The sequence below is a fragment of the Rissa tridactyla genome, chromosome 21 (assembly GCF_028500815.1).
Source record: "Rissa tridactyla isolate bRisTri1 chromosome 21, bRisTri1.patW.cur.20221130, whole genome shotgun sequence".
NCBI classification, from domain to species: Eukaryota; Metazoa; Chordata; class Aves; order Charadriiformes; family Laridae; genus Rissa; species Rissa tridactyla.
The window spans coordinates 4,653,159-4,678,919 of NC_071486.1; the positions used below are offsets into that span (position 1 = coordinate 4,653,159).

At 61.1% G+C, this 25,761-nt stretch overlaps 1 protein-coding gene across 1 annotated transcript; it reads right to left on the reverse strand.

Moving 5' to 3' along the window:
• Nucleotides 1–10,854: 10,854 nt before the first annotated feature.
• Nucleotides 10,855–23,865, reverse strand: NUAK2 (NUAK family kinase 2). Its single transcript, XM_054181536.1, has 7 exons — nucleotides 23,651–23,865; nucleotides 17,464–17,584; nucleotides 15,756–15,907; nucleotides 14,708–14,773; nucleotides 13,532–13,651; nucleotides 13,048–13,180; nucleotides 10,855–12,959 (listed from the first exon to the last, which is right to left on the reverse strand). Exons 1-7 carry the CDS (start codon nucleotides 23,846–23,848, stop codon nucleotides 11,827–11,829), a joined length of 1,923 nt encoding a protein of 640 aa, XP_054037511.1. The 5' UTR covers nucleotides 23,849–23,865; the 3' UTR covers nucleotides 10,855–11,826.
• Between the last annotated feature and the right edge of the window lie 1,896 nt (nucleotides 23,866–25,761).

A 25,761-nucleotide genomic window follows, 5' to 3' on the forward strand; every position in this document is an offset into this window, starting at 1 on the left:
CTGGGTCTGAATGCATCAACAAGGAGAGAAGTGGTGGAGGAGACTGAGGATGGGGAAGAGCCATCGCTTCTGGAGGGTGACCACAGTGAGAGGTGGCACCCGCTGTCCTTACGGAGACATGGCAGCAGGGCCCAGATGCATCCTGGCCTGTTGGTTTGCACCAGGGTTAAACCACACACGCTGCGATCAAGCTCAGTATGGGGGAGCAGGGGGGGGCAGTCGGGAGATAAGCCTGCGCTATTCCTGAAGCGCAGCAGCAGGCTGGGTTTCAGCTGCTTTGACCTGGAAAGATGGGAAATGGGTCTGAGCTGGCTGCTGAGCAGACACAGGTGGGGAGAAACAAAGTGGTGGGGCTTGGAGGGGATGTAGCAGTACCTCTGGTACCTCCAGACCCAGTCATGGACTGGGGGCACGTGGATGGACCCTGCTCCCAGGCACTCCTTGACTCACAGCCGGACCCCCGTGAGCAGGACAGTGCTGCTGCAGGGGACACCCAGGGCACATCCTCTCTAGAGCGAATGGTCACATCTCCATGAACTTCATTTGAGCAACAGGGTCTTACCCAGAGTTGGGCTGATTTTTCAGGCTGGGGAACCTGCCACATCCTCAACTCCAGCAGAGTTACCTGCCCTGCCACATCCCGACGAGGCGTGTGCTGCACCAGCACCAGCTCAGCGCTTACACCATTAAATACCTGCAAGAACAAAGCAGCGAGTAATTAAATTTCCAAGCCTGAGCTCCCTAAACCCAGCTCCCTTCACTGCTTGGCCCCGCCCGAGCCCTCGAGAACCGCGGGGGGAGCAGTTGCCCCACCGCTGCGAGCCCCCCGCCGGCAGGCAGGAGTGGGGAGGAACTGGGAAAAGTCTTTTTTCCGCCTTTTCTCCTGCCGGTCTGGGCGTACCCACCGGGCTGGGGGCTGCGGCGCTGAAGGGACCCGCGGCCGCAGGGGGGCCCCCGGCCTCCGCCGCGGAGGGACCGGCGGTGGGCGGCGGCCCGAGAGCCGCCCCGGAGCATCCTTCCTAAATGGCGTGTGGGGCAGGGTGGGGTCCCTCACCCCAATTAGCGCTTTAACACCTTAACCCCTTCCTGCCTGCAGCGCGGCATCTCCCCATCGCCCCTGCCCGGGGGGTCTGGAGCAGCGAAAGGGGATGGTGTCCCTGAGCTTGCGGGAAAAGGAGGGATTTCTTCTGGGGACAGCGAGCACCTTGTCTCAGGAGGGTGCAGGCTCCCTTGGCAGTGGGGCAGGGGTGCAATAGGGTGTGTGAGCACGGAGAAGATGTGTGCCAGAGCTCAGCCCCAGCAACCACTGTGGTGTCGGGGTAGGAGCAGCATTCATTCGTGAGCCCTGTCACCTCCCCTGGCTCAGGAGGGCGCTGCCAGCCTGGGCAGAGGAGCAGCCTGTGGCACTTTGGGACACTCACATCACGTCCTGGCACAGGCCAGCCCCTGCGATGTCCTTAGCAGCGGCAGGAGGAGGCCCTGGTGCTGGGGCGGCGAGCAGAGCTCCTCCAGCCTGTGGGACAGATAACATCCCAGCGGGAATTTGGGCACCTCTGATACCTCCTATTCCTGGACCTGCCTGTCCCCCCTGCCCAGCTGCCTGGGCTGGTCCCCACTTCCACACCATCCTGCCCCGGGGAGCAGCAGAGCCCATGGGCCGGCTTGTGCCAGGCAGGCGCGATATTCCCACTGCCATTCCTGCATCCAGCATCCTCCCACTGCCCCAGGCCTGGGCACCCGGCCGAGCCCCCCTCCCACGGGCAAGCAGCTGGCAGACAGGGCCTGCTGGCATCTTCCCATGCCCGGCAAGGGGGATGCAGGAGCCAGAAAATCCTGCGCAGGGAGCCAGGGAGCTGCTAGTGACATTTATGCTGGTCGCAGGGACAATTCCCGTATGGCATGTGCAGCTCGGGGCTCCCTGAGGACTCGCATTCTCCCAGTGGGCACCGGCACTGTGGGGCCGGGGGGGCTCATAACGGCCCCCTTTGTGCGGGTGGCGGGAGGAGAGGTGAAGCTTTGACGTCAGCCCGGGAGGAATTCCTTAATGCCATTCAGGCCTCCCTCGCCCGCGTTGCTAATTGCATTTTATGTAATAGCTGCAGCTGGGCTCCCAGTCCGCTATTGAGAGCGGGATAAGACAGAGTGACAGGGGCCACGGGGGCCCGGGCAGCGCCGGTGGCTGCGAGACACAGCGAGCTGGTGCCACCGGGCACGGGGACCCTCATGGCCCCGCACCCTGTGTCCCCAGGGCTCAGCCACCCCTTTGCAGGCATGGGGGGAGCAGCTCGTACCCGCTGGGAGCCGTGTTGCACGGGGCTGGCGTGGGGACACGCCGAGGCTGGTGCCCGCTGCATGGAGGGGACAGACAATGGGAGCTCAGCGGGAAAAGCCAGAGATGGGTGGGAGGGTTTCTGCAGGGACAAGGGACACTAACGCGGGGTGGCACCTCTCTGGCTGGCACAGACGGAGGGACCCTTCCCTCTGCAGAGTTTGTCTTTGCTCTCCGTTTGGGGCTGGTTTGCAGCATTGCAGCCGCACCACCGGTGCCACCCAAAGGTACCCCGGGGTGCCCAGGTGACATGGTGTGGGGAGAGGGGTGGCCAGGCAGCGCTGGCCCCCTTCCCCTGCCTCATGTCACCCATCACCGCAGTGAGCTTGGAACACGTAATAATAACAAATTGTTTTGGTATCTAAGAGGTAATTGCACTTAATGGAGATGAACAAGGCAGCAATTTATCTCGCTAGCGTTACGCCGTCGGGTTTCCAGCTGCATGAGCCTCAGATGATAAAATAATGTGTTTTCTACACTCTACTCTGCTGGTGGATCTCCCAAACATCCCCACAGCGTCCCCATTGCTCCGGGGACCGCCCTGCGTGCCCAAGGAGAGGAGCACCAAGAGCTGGATGCTGCTCCCTCATGGGGGGACGCAGAACCACTTGCCTCCTTTTTGGGGTGCTGCTGGCATTCCTTCACCCCCGGCTTGCACCCCCTCACCCCGCTGCAGACCCTGGCATGGAGACCCTCACCTGGGCACCCCCCGGGACATCCGACGCAGGCACGCGGTGGGGGTGCAGCACAGAGGGGGAGTTTTCCCAAGGAGGAGGATGAGGAGGAGGAAGGGGGACTGGCGGGGGGGATGCTGGCAATTATCAATGGGAAAGACGGCAGGACCCCAGACATCCCCTCCTCCCCGCCGGCGTGGCCAAGCTTAGGCCGTAAAAAGAAAGAGCTGGTACCAAGGATAACATGCTTCGCATTCCTGCGCTGTCTCCGGGGGAATTTCGACTGATCTACATGAAAAATACTCACTGCCCCCGGGGTCAAAGTGTCTGGAGGAAAAATTTCCGAGCGGAAAAGCTTAAAGCGGTGCAGAGCCACAGCCGGCGGCCGGATCTGGGGCACTCGGGTCTCACCTGATGTGAGTGGTGGTGGCCAGTGCCCGTGCCACTGTGGCTGATGCCAATGCCACCACGGCTAGTGCCTGCCCCACCATGGCCAGTGCCTTTGCTACTGTGACCAGTGCCTGTGCCACCGTGGCTGGTGCCAATGGTCCCGTGGTGCATAGCTGGTGCCTGCACCACCATGGCCAGTGCCAATGCCACCGTGATCAGTGCCAGTGCCACCATGGCCAGTGCCTTCACCATTGTGGCTAGTGGCTGTGCTACTGTGACTAGTGCCCACGCCGCTGTGACTGGTGCCAGTGCCACCATGGTCCTCTCCAGAGCACAGCAGGGCACAGCGGGCTGCTGCTGCCACCCATGAGCCCGTGCTGCCTCCATCATCCCCATCGGGGCCGGGGGGTGCCTGCCTGGCCCCGCATGCAGCTTAGCTTTGCTTGCCCGTGGCCAGGGAAAGGCGAGGAGGGAGCCATTGGCTGCGACTTCCTACCCCTCCGGGGCTGCTGCCAATGGCAGGGGGACCAGGGCTCCCGTGCACATCGTCTGCAAGCCACCGGTGACACATCAGCCACACCGTGGAGCTGCTCCTGGTGACACCAGGCTTTGGAAAGGCTGATGCTTGGCGCTGCCTGGCCAGAGATGTGTTGTCCCTCTGCCACAGGCTGGTCCCAGGCCCTGCAGCAGCCCGGGGTCTGCCAGCCCCCGAGTCTCGTCTCCCTGCCCTGGGCATCCCCGCTCGGGCACACGGGGCAAACAGCAGCACCTCGAGCTCCTGTGAACCCGCGGCTCAGCACAGGGAGGGGAGAGCGGGGGGAAAGCCCCCAGGTTGCCCCCTGAACCCCGCAGAGCAGAGCCCTGGTGGATCTGGCTCCTGTTAATACTCATGGCCAACCTAATAATTTAATTGCACATTTAAAAATAAATATTCGTCTGGGGTTGGGGGAAAGAAAGGCTCACGGAAGAAAATTAAGAGGAATTTAATTAAGGGCAGTGCTGGGAATGTCTCTACCACAATAAAGATAAGGAGGATCAATTGCTTCTTCCTAGGATCAAAGCGAAGGGCTGGAGGGGGGAAGCGGGGCTGTCGGGCGGCTACAAAGTGCAGGGGAGGGAGAGGAAGGCAGGGAGGGGAAGGCAGGGAGAGAACGGCACACAAGAGAAAGCAGGAGAAAGACAGCTAGATAAGATTAGAAAAATAATTGATCATGTAGCTCCCCGAGGGCTGCCCGGCCTCGCAGGTCAATCCGAGCGTGGTGGAGGCTTGGGGGGGTCCCTGCTGTCTCCCCGGCTGCCTCCTGCCGGGCAAGAGCCCCCGGGGAGGAGCAGAGGGAAGGGGCAGCACCTGTTCAAAGCACCTTATCGCAAGGGCACCCTCAGCGGGGACCATGGCTTGGTTGTGCCAGTCACCCTCGTGATGCGCGGGTCCCAACGTAAATTGAATTAAACATTCGGTGCCCCACGCCAGGCAGCAAATTGGCCAAAGGCTCAGGGTCCTGCTACCCATCCCCCGGCCTCCTGGAGGGTCCGTGATGGCTCTGCCATTCCTGTCCCTGTTGCCCGTGGGCTGGTACCCTCGCGGCTGCCCAGGGCAGGGTGTTGCAGGGAGATGCGGGCAGGGCGCAGAGGTGTGGGGCTGCACCGTGGGCAGTTCCCCGGCTACAGGCACCCTCGTGGGTGCTCATCAAGCACCACAGGTTTGTGCAAGCTGCTGGCCGTCATCCCTCGGGTCCCCGGGATGGCCCGTCTGGGGTGAAACCCTGACAGCGCAGTGACTCAGGTGGCCCCGTGGGACACCGAGGTTTGTAACACCTTCTCTCACTGCCGCGTCACCGCGATGGCATCTCCACAGTGCCCAGGCCAGCACCCCTCCGCCTGAGCAGGCTCTGATGGGGTCGGTGAACCGGGGGAAAGCCAGACCCCAAGCAAGGCTGCACCCCAACACCACGACCCTCCTGGCCGGGAGCAGGAGGCTCCAAAATGCCTCTGCCAGGAGCCATTTCTGCATCAGCTGGGAGCCTCCATCCCCAGCCCAGTGCCGTGAGGGAGCTTGTCCTGCGTCTCACATGGGAAGGGAGTGCGGGACCGCTGGGAGCTGCAGGGGAGGGTGATTTTCCCAGCGTATCTGGTTGCCTGTGAATGCAAAGAAGCACCCAGACGGGTTTCTTGAAAGGGCTGGACCTGGTGGGTCCCGAATTTGGGAGGCTGGTATGCAGCCAACCGAGGCAGTCCTGACGATCCAGTGAGGCGATGCTTTGCATCGGCAGGCACCCAAGGAACTGTGTGACTCCAGCCTCTCCAGGTGTAAAATGGGAACGCCAATACCCATCTACCCACAGGACCTACCGCGGAGTTGCCAGCAGGCCTGCTTCTTGCTCATGGCATTTGCATAGGTTGGGACATGGTTGCCGTGTCAGGAGCAGGTTTGCATCCCGGCTGGGAACTCCCCGCAGCGGCACTGCCCGGCGTGTGAGCGGCGCTGAGCCCCGGCCACCCCACCTCGCAGCCGCTGCCTCCGGAAAAATGGGCTCCTTTCTTGCCTCACCTGCTTTTGCAAGAAGCCGAGCCTGCACCCGGGGGAAGCGGTTGAGCCGGCTCCGGCGGGGAGGGCCGCGTTGGCAGCCTGGCAGGGAGACAGCATCTGGGTGTGCCACGTCCCTGCAGAGCCCGATGGCAGCCCCGCGCTCGCCGGGCGATAGCAGCCAGGCAGCCAAGCCAGCGCGGCTGGTTCGCCGGGCGCCGGCGGGAGCCCCACCAGCTTTGTGCCTTCCCTGTCTGCTTTACACATAGATGAAGTACTTGGGAAGAGTTTGGGGTTTTATTGCCCTGTGGCAGTTGCCCGTGCAGCCGCGCCTGGCCCCTGCCGGGGCTCGGCAAGGGACGGGCAGGATGCTCAGGCAAATGGCTGTCCGGTGAGAGCGCTTGTGGGGCTCGCGATGCGATTGTGGTGCTCACATCCCATCAGCTCACGGTGGGCACGGTGGGGTGGATGGCCCTGCAAATGACAGGCGGGACAGGACATGGCCAGGTGGTCCCTTGGCTGCAAGCCACGCTGCAGCAGTGCCGGCGGAGCCCAGCACCCGCTCCCTGCTCCCCTCTGCCCCGTCCTGCTGCAGAGGAGACCACAGCCCCCCCCAGCACACCCCAGGACTGCGGAGCTGCTGCTCTGGAGAGATGGGCAGAGTCATCCTGCTCGGAGAAATCCCGTGGGCTGCCTCCCCCAGTGGGACCCAGCGGCCCGAGCAGAACCACCGCAGCTTCGGGAGGGTGCTGGGGCTTCAGGATTTAGCCATTAGGAAGAAGTTCTTTACACTGAGGGTGGTGAGACACTGTCCCAGGTTGCCCAGAGAGGTGGTGGAGGCCCCATCCCTGGAGACATTCAAGGCCAGGCTGGATGAGGCTCTGAGCGATCTAGACCTGATCTAGTTGAAGATGTCCCTGCTCACTGCAGGGGGTTGGACTGGATGGCCTTTAAAGGTCCCTTCCAACCCAACACATTCTGTGATTCTATGTTTCAGGGTGGCCAGCAGCGCTCGGTTATCTGGGTCCCCAGTGGGGTCCGGGATCACATTTTGAAGTGTCAGGCTCAGACGTGATGCAGCCGTTCCTTGTGCTCCTGGGAAACAGGATCAAAGTTTCCGGGTGCCGCTTTCTCCCCTTTTTCAGCCGCTCCAGGCTGCAGCAAAGTGCCATTGAAGACGGGAGGACTTTCATGTGGGGATTTCTCTTCTTCAGATCTTCAAAGAAATCCAGCAATCAAACAGGTAGCAGTGGAGGCACCTTAAAAAGAAAAAAAAAAAAAGCCTTACTTTGAAAGCATCACATGCAAAGGAAACATCTAAACTTTGTTGTGTTAATTGTTCTGGCACTCAAAGTTACGACAAAATGTCTTAGAAATATCGTTGGCTCTGGGCCCACGATGCGTCAGACTGACAAAAAAATGCTCAAGCAGAAAACCTGAGGAAAAGAAAACCAAAACCAGGAGATTTCAACAGGAAGGAACAGCAGCATGACTTGGTCACGGCCGTCGGGGAGGTGACAGCCGGCAGGCAGCTGATGGGAAAACCCCCGGTCACCTGGGGCATCCACCCGCACTTCCTTGAGCTGCTGCATGCCCTGGACATTGTTAGGAGCCGGTCACTAACGAGAGCAGGCTGTGGCCCTGCCAGCATCGCCTTTCCACTGATAAGAGAAGGGTTCCTGCAAGCACCGGGGAGATGCCAGCTGCACCCTGCGCTTCTTGCAGCCGCATTCTCAACAGTTACACGCAAGTGGCCTTTGCTGCAGGCTGTCCCTGGGGGTCACAGGCACCCCCCCGACTGGAAGACACGTGTCTCCCTTCCCACGCCGCATCCCCCCCTCCCTGAGCCTGCTCCGCCTGCCCCACTCCGAGCCCCAAATATGGGCTGGGCACATCCGGGCTCCCCGGCACAAGCCCGGACAGGAGCGTGGCGCCGTGGGGTGACTCAGGGCCCCGGCAGCTCCCCGGGGCCAGGGGAGCGCCCGCAGCACCCCTCTGCCGGGAAACCCATCCCGGCCCGGGCAGGACCCACTGGGAGTGCCAGCCAAGCTGCTCGCTTCCCCTCCTCCAGCCACCTCGGCCCCAGAATAACCCTTTTCTCCCCTTTTTCAGGGCACTGGGGCTGCTCATGGGTGTTGCACAGGGACGTGGCTCCTGCAACAGCCCCCCAGATGAGCGGGGGTTATAGGTCTGGGACGGTGGACGGTGCAGCACGGGATGCAAGTGACCCACCAAGCCACAGCCATGCCATCCATTGCATCCCAGCGCCTGAAAAATCCCTGGAAGTGCCCAATTTTCATGCCTGAAAATCCCCACACCTGCCCTCTGGCCACGTCTGCAGCACCAGACCCCGGTGGGGATACACCAGCTGCCCCCAGAAGGACGCCAGCACCCCGAGGACCAGCAGAAGGGGTCCAGGATGACCCCCAAGCAGCCACGGTCCTTCCTGCGGGCTGGCTTCACCCAGATAACCCCTTGGGACAGTGACAGGGGAAGCTTGCACCGGTTGGCATAAATCCACAGGGCAACACGCTGCGCTCCAAGCACTCCAGCATTACCTCATCAGCTGGGACGATTTATCTTTGGGTGTTTCTCCCCGTTTCTCCCTCTCCCCCAAGCCAGCCTGGCAGGAGCACAGCTCCGCTCCCACATGCCGAGGCAGCGCTGCCTGCAAACGCAGCAGGTCAGCTGAAGTCACCCCCAAAAAATGGCATTTTCTCAGCAAAATGCTGCTGAGGTCATTTTCCCTGGCTTCAAACACCCACGGCGGGGACAGGGGCTGTGCTAAGCGGCTCCCAGGAGCCTGGGAGGCAGGAGGGAAGCAGAGGGTTTGTGAATCCTCGGGATGAAAGGGCTGAATAAAAGGGAGCTGTTAATAATAGTTGTGGCCTGAAAGGGGGGCTCAGCCCCCGGCTGTGGGGGGCAGCCGCTGCGCGGGGGGCAGAGGCAGCGGAAATCAGGGCTGGGATGAAAGGAGCGTTTCCAAGGGCTGGCGGCGGAATGCCGGGAGCATGGGCACAGTGCGGGGAGGGGGGCATCAGCAGGGATGGGGAATGGTCACTGCGTCTCCCTCCCACCACCTCCGAGGTGCCTTCGGGCTGAGATCGCCTCCTTCACCCGCTCATCCAGCCCTGGGAGTCTCTGATGGCATTTCATAGAATCACAGCATGGTTTGGGTCGGAAGGGGCCTTAAAGCCCAGCCAGTGCCACCCCCTGCCCTGGGCAGGGACACCTCCCACCAGCCCAGGTTGCTCCAAGCCCCGTCCAACCTGGCCTTGAACCCCTCCAGGGATGGGGCAGCCACAGCTTCTCTGGGCAACCTGGGCCAGGGGCTCACCACCGTTGCACATCGCCATGGCTCAGGACAGGGTGGGCAAGGGCTCCGCTCTCCGCCACAGCCCCAGGGGGCTGCCACAAGCTGGGGCTGGGCTGAGCCGACGGAGACACGGCTCCTAATCCCGTGCAAACAGCAACTGCCACCAGCCAGGACACGCGTGACGGGGTGGTCAGTGCATGCGTCACGTCCATGTGGTGCCCCCCCGTAGCTGCCGCAGCTCAGCCCAGCTCTGGAGCCAACACACAAGAACATTTTCTTGCAAATCATTAATGAAACACGACCACAGCACCCCGGGATGGTCCAGAAACCAAACCCACAGACAATTTCCAAAAAGGATGCTCTGTCCCTCCGTGGCTGTTAAAAACAGCCCAACTTGACTCCCACCTTGGGACGCTCCGTGCCCCGGACCCATGAGTGCTGTGGCCCCCATCTCACCCCATCCCACCTCGGCAGCCCACGGGGCACTGGGACTTTGCCCGGGCTAAGCTGGATGCCCTCGGAGTGGTTTTAAGCGCTCCAGCATTTCTTAATGGCACAGGAAGCATGCAGGGAATGCGCAGCGGGGGGCAGAGCGTGTGTGGCCCCCCACGGCTTCGGCGGCAGCATTCCCAGCAGGCAGCCCTGCCACCCTGCCCCTGCCCCTCAGCCGTGGGGCGGAGAAGACCTGAAATGTCTCCTATTAACCCAACTGGAAACGGGAAATTGTTACAGGGCTTTATAGAGCAATAAAAGTGGTCTCAATGCTGCAGCAGGAGAAGAGGATAAAGGAAGATGGGGGAAAGGGCTGGAAGGAGACAGCCCCCCGGTACACGCCACAGCTGAGCTCCGGCTGCCGGGGCTCGGCCTCTCTCGGTCTTTTCTCCATCAGAGGCACCTGCAGGCGCTGTGAGGGGAGATGGCAGCTGCCCAGGAGGCAGCTCCTGCCGCCAAGCCCTGCGGATATTTCATAAACCTAAACCCACGCACCGCCAGCGCTGTGAAAGGGGCTTGGAAGCGGAGCTGGGACAGCAGGGCTGCCGGCGGTGGGGACCCAGAGGGAACAGGTCCATCATCCTCAGCAGCCATCCATCCTCAGCAGCCATCTGTCTCCATCGCAGCTTTCCCCTAAACTTTGGGCTCTGGGGCAGGTGCACGCCGCCGGCAGCATCCCCACACCCGTGCCGTAGCACCCCAGCGGCAGGTCCTGCCTCCAGCCAGCCCCCCCTCGCTGGGTCAAGCGGCAGCAGCTGCTCAGCCCTAAAATCTACAGCCCACCCCCCTGCCGGCGGGTGCTGAGCCCCCACACAAGGGACATGACAAGTTGCAGCTCAGCACCATGCCGTGCTGGGGGGAAGCACCAGTTTAAGCCCACCAGCAGCCTCAGCGCTGGAGAAGAAGTCATGGAGGGGCCAAGCACACACTGCACGGAGGTTTTACACCACACAGGACACGTGTCCAGAGCTAATTCATGGTCACCTGTACCAGAGTGAGACCCACCGTGCACAGCCCCATCCCGCTGGGAGCAGCGCGGGAGCCACCAGCCCCCCATCACCCTCCCTGTCCCCCCCCCCCCCCGGCCCCGAGCTGCAACGGCACCGCAATCAAAGTAACAACTCAGATCTAACATTTGCTTTTAATTTAATGGTTTTCTCAAGACCACTTTGTAGGAAGGAGGGGGAAAAAAAACACACACCCCCTGGAGAAGGGAAAGGGCCAGCGGACGCGTGGCAATAGTGCAACGGAGCTTCGACGTACGGCTCGTGAGACAAGGGCACGGACACCTCCACCCCCCCCCCGGGAGAAACATCTGGGAGGCCGTTATGGAGCCAGACACATCGCGCACTGCTGAAGTTTTACATCACATCGGACAAAGGCAATAAATAAAGATGCGGTGCCTCACCAAAGGTGCTTTTTTTTCCTCCTCCTTTCAACATTAAAGAAGAAGAAAAAAAAAAATTAAAGACATTGGCATCAGAGCGTGTTCTCAGACTGGGGTTTCGGCCAGATCCAGTTGGGTTTCTCAGCACAGGAGAGGGAAGAGCTGGGGCCTGGGTGGTCTGGACCCGGTTGCCAGCACATCCCGAGAGCCCAGCCCGCAGACACCGGCCGGGGCAGCACCTCTCAGCCCCTCGCCCGCACCCTGCTACATCTCCAGCTTGTTTGAGGTATATCGCCTGCCCCATCCGTTATCTTGTGCAGCCAAAAAATAAAACAGTGCAAAGGAAAAAAAAAAAACCAACGAAAACCAACAACTCCCCCCAGACCCCTTGGCTTCTCCCCCTTCGATGAGATGAGCCTGTTTGCGAGGGGAGGACAGCAGTGAGGAGCCCCCGGGAGCCCCCCCAGCCCCCCCATGGGGGCAGTGGCCGGATCACTCAGGGCTTTGGCCCATTTAATGTCCTGGCCCTGGGGTGTCGTGTCCCCCCCCACCAATGCCCCACAGCCACTGCAGCTCCCTGCACCCCCAGTCTTCCCTGGGGGGCACGAGGCTGCAAAATAAATACGTGGGACGTGACTCAGCAGCACCGGGGCAGGGAGGGCTCGGCCCCCTCCCCAACACCCACCACCCGGGGAACCCGGCCGGGACGTGCCCTCAGCTCAACTTCATGCCGATGGCCACGGCACGCCGGTAGACCTCAGTGACGTTGTCACAGCCCGCCAGGGACAAGCTGCTCTCTGCCAGGGGGTTCCGGCAATGGGTGACAGTCCAGCGGCGCAGCCTGCGTCCTCCCTCCATCCCCTCCTCCTCTTCCAGCCGGAGGAGGCTGTCGGCAGAGACGCAGCCCCGCATGCCCCCGCTGCTGTTGGGGACACGGGTGGGCAGGTCGAGCTGGTCGAAGGACTCCGTGGAGAGGATGCTGTCCTCGCTCACGGCGCTGGACGGGCGGGCACGGGGCGCCTGGGGCAGGGGCACCTCACCGAAGCCCCCGAAGCCCTGCCCGGGGGGGCTCTCTGGCTCGGTGCTGCTAGAGGAGTACTTGCCGTTGTGCTTGAGGATGCCTTTCCGACGGGCAGGGAGACCCTGGGGACCCTGCTCCGGGGAGGGGTTGTCAGCAAACACGCTCCCATCGAGGTCCAAGCTCCCCGCGTCCAGGACATCCCCAGACTCGCAGCACTCCAGGGAGGAGTAATACCCCGACTCCCTCGTCGCGGGCTTTTTCAGTATTCCCTTCTTGGGCACGGCTGTGGGCACCGCTCCAACGCCCGTGCTGCAAGGCAGCATCCCGGAGGGCAGGATCTGGGTGAAACCTGCAGCGGCCACCTCGCCATCCTCACCCCTCACCTCTCCCACGGGTGCTGCCGGTGGGGGACCGGGGCCAGGCACCTTCTGCTCGCAGGAGTTTCTCTTCTTCAGTATGCCCTTAGGCCGCTTGAGGATGGATTTGGAGGGGTTCTCTGGGGCCAGGGCCACCTCCTGCAGCGCGTGGGAGACATCGTTCTCCTTCTTGGACTTCTTGAGGGAGCGCTGACGCTCCAGGGCCACACCGGGGATGTGCTGCTTCAAGAAGCATCGCACCTTGGAGCCATTCTCCAGGAGGGGCCGGGAGGAGCGGCGAAGCCACTCTGCCACCGTGGCCAGGGGGGAATCGCTCTCCCGCAGCAGCTCTTGCTCCCCAATGGGCATTTTGTAGCCCCAGTTCACCCACCAATGCGTGGCAATGTCCTCGATGGTGGCACGGCGTTCTGGGTTCACCATCAGCATCCACCGGATCAGCCCACAGGCATCTGGGGAAGAGGCAGGTCAGGTATGAAGGGAGCACGGGGTGGGGACGGGGGGGGATTTGTAGGGTGGTGGTGAGGGGGGTCTGCCTACCTGACAGCTTCGTGGGCTCCCGGTAGTCCCCACTCGTGATCTGCTTGACCAGAGTCTTGTAGTCGTGACCATCAAACGGCATGGTGCCATGGACCAGGATATAGAGGAGAACGCCCAGCGACCAGCTGTCCACCTGCCAGAGGGAGAGACGAGCCTGGAGGGGGGGCAGCAGGACCAGGCTGCCCTGGCCCCCACCCTGGATGGGCAGAACTCCCTCACCAAAGCCTCAGCAGCAGCTCCCGGGATGGCAGCATCCATGGGGGAGGACACAGCGTGGGGCAGCTCCAGCCACCTGCATCCCACCACGTCCACCCCACTGCGGCTGCCGCACACTGGCCCTCGGTCTTAGGGCGCCTCTTACCCCAAACCACACAGGGAGGGCTCTGCCCGCGATGTTGCGCTGGAAAAACACCCGGCGTTTTCCAGAGTTCCAGCAAAGAGGCAGCAAAACACCCCACCATGCCGGGGGGGAGGCACAACCTACCTCCGGGCCCTTGTACGGCCTCCCGTTGATGATTTCGGGGGATGCATAGAGAGGGCTGCCGCAGTAAGTCTGCAGAAGTTTGTCCTGCTGGTAAACGTTGGACAGGCCAAAGTCCGCAATCTGGAGAGACATTTATAGCTGTTATAGCACCAGGGTTCCCCTTCGCAGGTGAAGCCACCCAAAGCTCTCAAGCTGCAGGCTGGGCTGAAACCGGGGCTACCCTTGGTATCCTGGTCCTGGGTGCCCTCAGTCTCCTCGGGGAGCAGCAGCATCCCAGTTTTCCACCCCCAAGGCTGTTCCAGCCCCTCTCCCCCTCCCAGAAGGCTCATCCCAGCCATGGCAGCAGCTGCCCTGCGGCTCTGCCCTTCCAGCCCCATCACCAGCGTGCTGGGAGCAGAGGTGGCTGCAAAGGTGTGGTTAGAGGGAGAGCTGCCGGGCTCTCCTCCAGCTCATTCACAGCCACACGAGGCTGCTTCAGTCCCTACCAGCTCCGCCTGGCACACAGGCACTCATTATCTTCATTACACCCGTCACCTCTCAGTGAGCAGAAGGCACAGTCCCTGCTTGCAAGCTCCCAATTGCAAAATTACCCCTTAGAGAGATAAAGCCCCGCAGCCTGTTTATCACCGACTGCACTGATTCCCGGCTGCTGCCGTGCCCTTCCTCCCCGGGTGGCTGCAGCGCTCCCGGCCGAAGCGAAAAGCATCGCTCAGGGCCAGCGGAGCCGGGAGCTGCCCCACACATCCCTCCGCCAGCCTGGCTGGCACACAGGGGACCGGGACTTTTACTGGGAGAGCCCTTTCTTATCCAGCCCGGTCGTGCGTTGACCTCAGCGTTCAGACTTTGCCCTCTTATCAGCAGTCAGATAGACGTTTATGGCTTTTACAGGCAGTACTGAGGCTCTGCCTCTGCAGCCTCTCCCGCTTGGTGCCACGCACAGAGAGCGGGGGGCAGGTATGGGCACCCTCCTGGCTCCCCATCTCCTGGGCAAGCAGCACACAGGCGATGCCAGCGGTCCCAGAGCCGAGAGATGCTTCCCAGAGCTGTGGAGAACCACACGCCCTGGGGGGACTGGGGTGCTATGGCCACCCCCAGTCCATCCCCGCTGGGCAGCATCCCTCGGACCCCTTTGCCGGGTGACACCCAAAGCGCGGCCAGGCTCTGCCTGCCTCTCACCTTGATGTTCCCGTTCGCATCAAGAAGGATGTTCTCCAGCTTCAGGTCCCTGTGAACGATCCCATTCTGCGCAAGGGAAGGGAGGGCTGGGTTTAGTTTACAGCGTGTTTGAGGAAGGGAAAGTCAGGCAGCGCGGGGAGGTCACTGCCGTTCACCGCCACAGCGGCACGCAAACAGGACACGCTGATGGCAATCAGAGGAGCAGTAAATAACGCTGGGTGCATGGAGGATGAGGACAGGCTGTAAGCCACGTCCCGACATGGGTGCTACCAGCTCGCTGTGCTGTTCGGGAGCAGGAGCAGGGTGGCTCCCACGCCAGCACCCCGCGCCCGGCGCCACGCTGGGCTCCCGCACCCTCCCCAGCCACGCACCCACGAGAGTGGCTGGTGCCAGCCCCCGCTGGGGCACGCTGGGCACCACTCCATGCTTTGCCGGGACCTGCTGCTGCCCAGCTAAGCGAGTCCCCCATTTGCTTTGGGTTCAGGAGGTGCCCTGCAACCCGCCCTCCCTGCTGAGGGCACGTGGGTACCCAGGACCAAGCCAGGACCAGGCATGGCCTTAGAGCATCCTCCAGGGAGACCCACAGGCTCGAGGGTCCTCCAGGGCAGGCAAATCTTGTCCCACAGCCCTGGACAAGGCCCTACAGCTTTACACCCCTTTCAGGGGACAAGATGGGTGACCAAGGGCTCGGCTTTCAGCCCCAGCCGCCAGCCCTGGGTGTTTCCCTCCGGGTGGGACGGGAGTCAATAACTCCCCGTTGGGGTTACTCAGCCCCACACGGCAGCAGCGGGAAGCCGAGGCAAGGACTTTCCAAAAGCCACTCGGGCACTGCCTCTGCCTGAGCCCAAGTGCTGCCGCACCCTCCTGATAAGAGGATTAACCCCTTTCCTGGGAAAGGCCAACGGCCATGAGCTCCCTTCACCTCCCAGCCCAGGCTGAGCTTCCCCATCAGGCACTGGAACCTTTCCCAGTCCCAGCTGCCGCACACAGGAGCCGATCCCTCCATTTTCCCCCCGGGAAGGCGATGGGAAGCACCTTGCCAACCCACCTTGTGGCAGTAGTAGACGGCGGAGACGACCTGCCGGAAGAAGTGGCGTGCCTCCTGCTCCGTCAGCCGCTGCCGCTCGCTGATGTAGTCGTACAGGTCCCCCTTGCTGGCGTACTCCATCACGATGACGATCTTGCTGCTGTTCTCAAACACTGCGCGGAGACGGGAAGCCACGGGGTGTTAGGAGGGATGGTCGGAGCTAAGGGACTTCTCATTAGCACATGCCTCTTAACGAGCATGACCGACCCTAACACGCTGCCCACCCCTTTGCCTGTGCCCTTGGACTGTTTTGCAAAACAGGAGGTGTCAGGGTTTCTGCAGGTCAGACAGGGGACAGCTAGAGCTGGCACCCGTGTCCCACAGTGCCACCAGGGCTGCTGGCCAAGCAGCCTCTGCAGCCACCGAGCACAGGAGAAAAGACTCTGCTCTGCCAGAAGGTGACTAAGACGCGTGGTTCTTTGCTAGATAGAGCCCAGCCAAGGGGGAAGGCAACGGAGCTACCGGCTGGCATGGCCCAGTGGCGCTTCTGTGTGTTCCCATCGCTCCCAACAACACTCCAGCTCCAGCCGAGAGATGGAGCGTTTTCTTCCTGTTTGCAGAAAGCTACCTCAATGTTTTTGAATTCCAGCAGCCAGCGTGACTCAGTCCTTGCAAACACCACGTAGGAACTGCCAATCCGCTTGCTTTTGTTTAGAGGACAAAAGGACTCTGGATAACCCCGGCACCGGCCCATCGCGGTGACCCCATCAGAGCCAGACCCAAGGAGGAGCACGGGGCACGCCGGGTTTGCAGCCAAAGGACCTGGCGTTTAAGCAAAGCCTGATCCAGCTGGAGACTTGCTTTAAGTCTGGTCATAGCTGGAACTCAAAAAAACTCCCCCGGAGGTGCTGCCCTGACACCCTGGGAGCAAAGCCCAGCCCTGGCCGTAAAGCCGAGCACAGCAGCACCGGGAGCGCTCCCAGCAGCACCGGGAGCGCTCCCAGCACCCTGTGGTTTGGTTTTCCTGTGCCCCAGGGGAGGGAAATGAGGAGGACTCCGGTGCTGAGATTAGCTCCTGCCTCGGGCTGAGAGCGGAGCCACAGAGATTCCCACCGCTCCGGCACTGAAACGTGCATTTCCCATGGCCAGGGCGAGCATCCAGCATGATCAGAGCCACACACGGCACTGGGATTTGGGGGGTACCCTGGCCACCAGCTCCCCCGCTATGGCACAACCTCTCACCAGAAGCAGCGCCGAGGCTTCCAGCCTCAAAAAGCCATGTAAGCTTTTGGAGCCAGCTTCCCTCTCCGGGCGGGAGGGGACAGGATGGGAAGCGGCTATTTCTGGAGCAGGTATTTCCCCTCGCCGCTGCTCCACACGCAGGCGGGGAAACCACAGCCCCAGCAGCATCTGCTCTCCCCGCCGGCGCTGAGTCACCAGCACAGCACAGGACGCGGCAAATGGCTTCTGCTCCCAACGAGCGGAGGGAGGAGAGTGGTGACCCCATCGCGACACGGCCTGTCCCGGTACCCAGCCCCACGGGGGGGTCCGCTTGGGGGAGAGGAGGGAGAGGAGGGAGAGGAGGGAGAGGAGGGAGAGGAGGGAGAGGAGGGAGAGGAGGGAGAGGAGGGAGAGGAGGGAGAGGAGGGAGAGGAGGGAGAGGAGGGAGAGGAGGGAGAGGAGGGAGAGGAGGGAGAGGAGGGAGAGGAGGGAGAGGAGGGAGGCTCACCTTCGTGGACAGCGATGATGTGGGGGTGGTTGAGGGAGGACATGATCTCAATCTCCCTCCGGATATGGACAAGGTCCTGCTCATCCTTGATTTTGTCTTTCCGGATTGACTTGATAGCCACCTGCGGATGAGGACACGCACAGTGGGTCACCCGGCTGTGGGGGAACAGGAGCATCGCCGCTTCCCAAAGCCTGTTGCACAGCAAGAAACCCACCCCCCCCCCCCTTTTGGGAAGGGTCTCATAAGCCAAAGACTAATGGTCCCGCTTCTCCACCCAGGCATGCTGCACCTAAGGGCGATGCTGTGCGGCACCACTGAAACAACTCCAATAAAAGCAAACTTTATCAATCAGGGTTTTATACTGTTGCTGTGAACAAGGGAGAAGCTCCCCCCAGTCTCCCCCCGAGGGAAACCTGCTGCCAGCTCCTACCAGAGGAGGTCCCCAAGCCTCCTCCCACAGGTAGCACGGCCCCGCTCCTCACTTATGTGCCCTGGCTTACGGGAATTGTGTCCCAGGCTACAGCCGCCGCTGGACCGCAGCCAGCCAAAGGAATGTGACCTGCACACATGACTTGGAAGATAACAACAACAACGTCTTCTTGGGGTCATAAAAAAAAAACACCACACTAAAAAAAACCCCAAAAAACACCAACAGGTTTTGTTGTTCTTGCCAATACTTATTTAAAGGAGCCGATTACGTAGCAGTAAGAGAAAGTTTGGTATTAAAGATTAGATCCCTCCTAGGCACAGGACTGTGCTCCAGCCGGCTGGGAGACCCAGTACTGGCGACGTGAGCCGCTTTCCAGGCTTTCACTTGGGTTTTCAAGTTATCCTCTACAAGGAAATTGAAAGGGGAGGAGAAAGAAGAGTAAGTGCTGGAGAATAGATGCCTTCTAATCCTCTTTCAAAGGGGCTGGGGAGAGACAATGTGCTCCTAGGGTTGAATTTACAACTGAATCCAGCAGAAGCTCTTTTTTTGTATCAGACAAGAATGCGGAACAGCATTAATCCTGTAAAGGGACCCCCGCACCAGTCTCCCAGCAACAGGGAGAGGGGCCACGGACACCCACCAGCCCCAGCTGCCAGCACAGGAGCGACGCTCATGGCTACGATGCGCAGGGACCTCCTTTGGGGCTGTGAGATGGACACTTGGCCTCACCTCCCTCTGATTTAGGGGAATCGGAAACCTCGCTCCTCCAGACCCAGCCTGCCAAGTGGCAGAAGGCTCAGAGCAAGTTTGTGACCCGCGCTCAGCGGGGCCCATCGCACCCACAGCAAGTCGCCAGGCGCTAAAGCGGCGAGATCTCAGCTGCCACATCACTGTCTTCCTGGGAGACTGTCCCAATTTTAAGGGCTCAGACGGGCACGTGAGAGATGGCCGACAGAGTCCCTTTGGCCCCAGGGCACATCTCTGCTGCACTGGGCCACCTTAGGCCAGCACTGGCCAGGGCAGGGGTTGCCTCCCGTGCCCCGGAGAAGCCTGCACCAGCCCCAAGAGCTGAATGGTCCAAGTAGAATGGACTCTGGCCAAGGGAAGTTCAATGACCCAGGCCCAAGTTTCTGTACAAAGCAATACCGAAGGCGCTTAATAGTTTCTTGAAAGCCAGGTATTCTTTCCCCTGACCTTTATGCTAGGTTAACAGGTTAAAGTTTAACAATTTTTTGCTGATTACATGAACCCCATTAGAATGCGGGAAAAGCCTTTCTGCAGTAAGACAGCCTGCTACTGCCCTCCCAGATTCCTGTTGACTCACTCGATTCATCCCCCCCCTAAAGCTCAACATCCAGCCCCTCAGCATTTTGGGCTGCGGGCAGCACATTTGCTCGCTGAGCAAGATGCCCACGCACATACACTGCTGAGCTGGGGCTCGGGGCAAGATCCACCACCCGGAAAAAGCCAAGGGAAGCCTGAGGAGACGCCGCTGGCTGTATTCAGCAGTGCCGGAGAATGCCCTCACCTATGAGCCCGGCAGTTAGGGACCTCCGAGGCAGACGCAGTCAGGGCTGCAGCATCCAGCAGGTTCAGGATGCTGTTAGAGCCCCGGGCTCCCCTTGCCAGCCGCCTGCGTAACGGTCGGGCACAGCACTGTTCGGGTCTGCATCTCATCCCAGACGCTCAGGGTGGGATGATTTATCTGCCTGTCAAGCCCTGCCAGGGAGATTAATCCCTCGACCATCCTGTCCTTCCCCAGGGGTGCCGAGAAGCGGCTTTGTTCCAAAATCTTCCCTACCTAAGGGGGCTGACAGCAGAGGATCTCCCCTTGAGACAGAAAAGACCATGCCCGGCCACCCTGGAGATGGGGACCAGCAGCTACAGGGACAGCCACCGCCAGAGCCTCCACACTGCCTCCACCATCAACGCCATGAGAATCTCCCGCAGGAAACCGCCCCGAGAAGTCCCGCTGCAGGAGCCTAGGGAACTCGAGAGTACTTTCCAAGTCAAAAAGGCTTTTAATTAAAAGTTTTTTGGGGGCAGAACAGGTATTTTCAGCAGCTGCTGAAAGATGCATTAAGCTACAACCCCAGGCAGCACTTCAGAAGTTGTTCCAGATTGCAAGTGCAGCATTTCATGCTCCATGAAATATGGATTACAACCCACTCCGGAAAAGAGCGGGGTTCGCCCCTTACTGGAGATCAAAAGAGGCTTCGCTGCTTTGGAATATTCCAGGTGCTGCCTTTCCCTTGACACCACACAGGGCCACAAATACATTTCTGACACCGCGAGGGAGTCCCACAGGAGGTCCCTCTTTCTATTTGACTTGGCTGCAGGCCATGGATCAGGATACCAGGCTGGAAGGGGGTGGGGAAAAAAAAAAAGGCCAGATGCTGCCATTCAAACAGGTGCAGGAGCCAGTTTGCACCACCATGGCACACGTTACTCCATCTTCAAACCAAAAGACACAGGGAAAAAGAAAAGGGAACAAAAAAAAAAAGGGGGAAAGGAAAAAGAACCAGCAACTCTGCAACTCTCTCCCCACCTGCTTGGCATTTCAGGGACACAATAATTTTCCAATGTCTGGGAAGGGCACTCAGCAGAAGTACCCATCAAAAGGAGTGAGCATCACTTCACCCAAAGGATTTCTAAGCAGAAAACAAGTGGGTTTTTTTCCAGACAAGGAATGTTCATGCAGTCCCCAAAAATCCTTCAGCTGCGGGAGCCTGGTCTTCCCTGCAGTCTACTGATAGACACATCTTGGTCTGAGCGAAGTGCAGGTAGGTTGCTTAAAACTCAGAGGAAAAAAAAAAAGGGAACTAGGTGGTAAAACGAGATGGTTCGATATTCGGTGCATCTCACAGAGGCAGTTTCTGATTAGCCAGAGGCAAAAAAACCCCATGGATGGAGCAGCTCCAGCTTTACAGCCTCAGCCGGTAACGTGGGATGCACACAGCCCACAAGGGGCAACCAACAGAGGCAGCAGTACCTGCTCCCACACCTCGGCTTTTAGGAAGTGAAAGCCACTTAGAGAAGGCGCAAATAACAACCCAGCTCAGGATAAGCCCAAAGATTAACCAGGTCCGGAAACGCTGAGTGCTACACGAAAGAATTCGTGGGAAGAGGAGAGATTTGTGGTTAAGCCTCCTGTTCCTACAGGGCAACCTCGCGGAGGTACTAGTTAGTCGAGCCTTTGACTATCTCCAGCATTTATTGGAGAGTCATTGGCCTGTGTATTTAGTTTGCATGATAATAGCCCAATGCTGCTAGACAAACGAGTCCCTGTCCTAAGAGACTTCCACAGATAGGTAAGTTTTCCGGCAGTTAGAGATTCCCTGGACGAGCTTTGTTAGGTGCTGACAGGGAAGGCCAAGTCCTCTCGCCCATCCCCAGGGGAGGGATCCTTCTAGGTCTGTGGGTGGAAGCTGCATTTCAAGGCCCTGATTATGCAGCAAAACAGCAGCTTCTTCAGAATCAGATAGGCTAATGGAAATGGCAGATCTGACTTCATTAAGAGCTGTCGCGTTACACAACAAAACCTCGCAGATTTACGGTTGTTTTCCTTGACATGCCTCTGTGGCACGTTAGGGAGCCGATCTCACACCCTGCTCCTCTGCCCAGCCCTCGGCACCTTGCTGGGCCAGTCTGGCCGCCTGCGGGGGGACCCTCATTGTCACCCTCACGGTCTCAAGATGGGTTTGGGTCTTTCTTGGGTCCCATCCCACACCGCAGGGTGCTGGGGAGAGAACAGGGGCAGGGAAATCACCTTCGAGTTTGCCCTTTGAACCTCTGCAGGTTCCCGAAGGACAAGGCTGCCGGGAGGGCAGCACCTCGCTTTCCCGGGGGTGAGGGTCCCCCTCCTCTCCCCACACACCGGGTCGCTGCGCCCTGGGTTGAGCCGTGCATTGTGCAGAGCCACTTGCTTCAGAGGGGCTGCGGCGTTGATTAAGTCACAATTTCAATCAATCAGACACACTCGGGGGTCGGAGGGGCTCAGCTTCGCCAGCGGGTCCCCCACCGCCGCCCAGGGCAAGCGGGCAAACCCAGCCCTGAACCGGGGCGAGAGGAAGGGAAAAGCCCTTCAGACTCAAGAGCAATGTTTGCTCTTCGCTGCCGGATACCTACAGCCTCCTTTCACCAGGAAGCCCGACGCGGTCAAGTGGGCGAGGGGAGCAGCGAGGTCGCCCCAGCCAGGGGGGACTGTCCCCCAGACCTGGGCACAGCAGCACCGCAGCCCCCCCCCCCCCATACGCTGCACCGGGCGAGGGCTGCGCCTTCCCAGTTGCCGGGGGGGGATGCAGCGGGGCGAAATGGGGAAAGAGAGGGGGGGGATGCAGCGGGGCGAAATGGGGAAAGAGAGGGGGGGGATGCAGCGGGGCGAAATGGGGAAAGAGAGGGGGGGGATGCAGCGGGGCGAAATGGGGAAGAGAGGGGGGGGATGCAGCGGGGCGAAATGGGGGAAAGAGGGGGGGGGGGATGCAGCGGGGCGAAATGGGGAAAGAGGGGGGGGGGGATGCAGCGGGGCGAAATGGGGAAAGAGGGGGGGGGGATGCAGCGGGGCGAAATGGGGAAAGAGGGGGGGGGGATGCAGCGGGGCGAAATGGGGAAAGAGGGGGGGGGGGATGCAGCGGGGCGAAATGGGGAAAGAGGGGGGGGGGATGCAGCGGGGCGAAATGGGGAAAGAGGGGGGGGGGGATGCAGCGGGGCGAAATGGGGAAAGAGGGGGGGGGGGATGCAGCGGGGCGAAATGGGGAAAGAGGGGGGGGGGATGCAGCGGGGCGAAATGGGGGAAAGAGGGGGGGGGGATGCAGCGGGGCGAAATGGGGAAAGAGGGGGGGGGGGATGCAGCGGGGCGAAATGGGGAAAGAGGGGGGGGGGGGATGCAGCGGGGCGAAAATGGGGAAAGAGGGGGGGGGGGATGCAGCGGGGCGAAATGGGGAAAGAGGGGGGGGGGATGCAGCGAGGGCGAAATGGGGAAAGAGGGGGGGGGGGATGCAGCGGGGCGAAATGGGGAAAGAGGGGGGGGGGATGCAGCGGGGCGAAATGGGGAAAGAGGGGGGGGGGATGCAGCGGGGCGAAATGGGGAAAGAGGGGGGGGGATGCAGCGGGGGCGAAATGGGGAAAGAGGGGGGGGGGGGATGCAGCGGGGCGAAATGGGGAAAGAGGGGGGGGGGGATGCAGCGGGGCGAAATGGGGAAAGAGGGGGGGGGGGATGCAGCGGGGCGAAATGGGGAAAGAGGGGGGGGGGATGCAGCGGGGCGAAATGGGGAAAGAGAGGGGGGGGATGCAGCGGGGCGAAATGGGGAAAGAGAGGGGGGGGATGCAGCGGGGCGAAATGGGGAAAGAGAGGGGGGGGATGCAGCGGGGCGAAATGGGGAAAGAGAGGGGGGGGATGCAGCGGGGCGAAATGGGGAAAGAGAGGGGGGGGATGCAGCGGGGCGAAATGGGGAAAGGGGGGGGGGGATGCAGCGGGGCGAAATGGGGAAAGGGGGGGGGGGATGCAGCGGGGCGAAATGGGGAAAGAGAGGGGGGGGATGCAGCGGGGCGAAAATGGGGAAAGAGGGGGGGGGGGATGCAGCGGGGCGAAATGGGGAAAGAGAGGGAGGGGATGCAGCGGGGCGAAATGGGGAAAGAGAGGGGGGGGGATGCAGCGGGGCCATGCTGCCCAGAGCAGGGGGATGCTCAGCGGCCCCGCACCGGCTCAAGGGTGAGGATGCACCGGCGACGGGGGGGGGGAAATCCTTAGATCCTTACCAGTTTCCCGGAACGCTCCCGGGCTTTCTTCACCTTCCCGTAGGTGCCCTTCCCCAGCGTCTCCAGGAACTCGTAGCGGTGCTTGAGGTTGTGCTTGTGGTGGTGCCGCTTCACCGCCTGCTTCTTCATCAGCGGCCGCGGCGACTTGATGAGCCCCTCGGCCAGCGAGGCGGCCAGCGCCCCCGCCGCCCGCTCCATGCCGCTATCCGGCCCCGGCTCCGCCACCGCCTCTCGGTACGGCCCGGCCCGGCCCCGGCCGCTAAATGCGGCGGCCCCGCCGGCCGCGCCCCCCCGCGCCCATTGGCCGCACGGCGGCGGGACGCCCCCGCCCGGGAACCGGTACGAGGAGCGGAGGGAGGGGGGTCCCCGGGCTGCGGGGAGACCCCACGGGAGGGGAGGAAGGGGAGGACACACGGGAGGGGGGGGAAAAGGGGAGCTGCTGTGGAGGGGGGGGGTGAGGGGGGGACACCAACAAGGTGGGTGCAAAGAGGTTGGTGGGGGTGCGGGGGGGTGTGCAAAGGCAACCCAGGGACAAGGGAAAGAGGCAGGGTACAAAGTGGGGGACAGAGGGGTAGGAGGGGGTGTAAAGGGGTATCTTGCAGACTGGGGGGAGTGAAGGACTTTCCAGAAGATGATCATAGAATCACAGCATGGTTTGGGTTGGGAGGGACCTTAAAGATTGTCCAGTGCCACCCCCTGCCCTGGGCAGGGACACCTCCCACCAGCCCTGGTTGCTCCAAGCCCCGTCCAACCTGGCCTTGAACCCCTCCAGGGATGGGGCAGCCACAGCTTCTCTGGGCAACCTGGGCCAGGGGCTCACCGCCCTCACAGCAAACAATTTCTTCCAAACTTCTCATCTAAATCTCCCCTCTTTCAGTGTAAACCCGTTCCCCCTGGTCCTATGGCTCCCCTCCCTGATCCCGAGTCCCTCCCCAGCTTTCCTGGAGCCCCTTTAGGGACTGGAAGGGGCTGGAAGGTCTCCCCGGAGCCTTCTCTTCTCCAGGCTGAACCCCCCCAGCTCTCTCAGCCTGTCCCCACAGCAGAGGGGCTCCAGCCCTCCCCAGCATCTCCGGGGCCTCCTCTGGCCCCGCTCCAACAGCTCCGTGTCCTTCTGCTGTTGGGGTGATGCAGGGAGAGACTGGCACTCAAAGGCTGAGAAGAGGCGCAGGACCAGAGCACTGGGAGGATGCGGAGCAAAGCCCCCAGGTGTCTCACACCAGGTGAGATGCGGGGACAGAGGGACACAGACGTACAGCTGGCCAAGACACACGTGCACACACACGTGGTTTGCCACAGGGAGCCACAATGCGCCCAGGACTTTCAGAAAAAAATATGTAGTGAGGGCAAAATCAGAGAGAGGAGAGGCCTGGGCAAGCGCAGCCTGTCCACGCTCGCCACAGGAGGATGCTTTGCCTTCCTGGACATGTGGCCTGGGGGGAGCAGTGTCCTCCTTGACCAGAGCCAGGGGTGGGGGGGAGAACGTCTGCAGGCTGCTCAGGCACCCCCACGCAAAGGCTTAGTACGCACATTTCTGGTTAATTCTGCAGCACCTTCCCGTGTGGTCTTTCTGCCCCTGTGGTAAATCTTTGTTTTGAGATATTAAAAGAATGCAATTATTTCCCAAAGCAGCCAAAACATAAAAGCTCTTGCCCAGCTCTGGCATGTGTGAGGACACACCGTATTGATTGAAGAAAGAGATAGCTCCGGCATTACTCATCCCCGCACTCAGACCTGGATTTTCCCACCACTTCCAGCAGCTCGGGGCAGGGTGAGGCAGAGCAGGGGCTCGCGAGGGGGATGATTTAATCCAGCTCCGGCCCCTCTCAGAGGGGGATGATTTAATCCAGCTCCGGCCCCTCTCTGCAGGCTTTGTGTCCCCGAGCAGGGAGGTGGCAGAGGATGGAGCTGCGCAATGGCCCAGCACCGTCTCTCAGCCCATCATGGCCATGTCTCCGTGTCAGGATGAGACCCGGGCAGGTGTCGCAGTTCCCTGGCTGGTTTTGCAATCTGGGTATTTAAGACTGGCATTAAAAAACGACCCGTTGAGGGCATTCGCCCCACAGGGCAGCTGTAACAACAGGCACCCGAGGCCAGGTCTTGGAGACACGCAC

Excerpts from the sequence above, each read along its gene's own strand:
- NUAK2 (XM_054181536.1), bottom strand. The coding sequence starts at position 23,848 with ATGGAGCGGGCGGCGGGGGCGCTGGCCGCCTCGCTGGCCGAGGGGCTC. Across the intron at positions 17,585-23,650 it reads GGGAGCGTTCCGGGAAACTG|GTGGCTATCAAGTCAATCCG; the intron begins GTAAGGATCTAA and ends CCTCATCCGCAG. Across the intron at positions 13,181-13,531 it reads GGCCGTACAAGGGCCCGGAG|GTGGACAGCTGGTCGCTGGG; the intron begins GTAGGTTGTGCC and ends TCCCTCTGGCAG.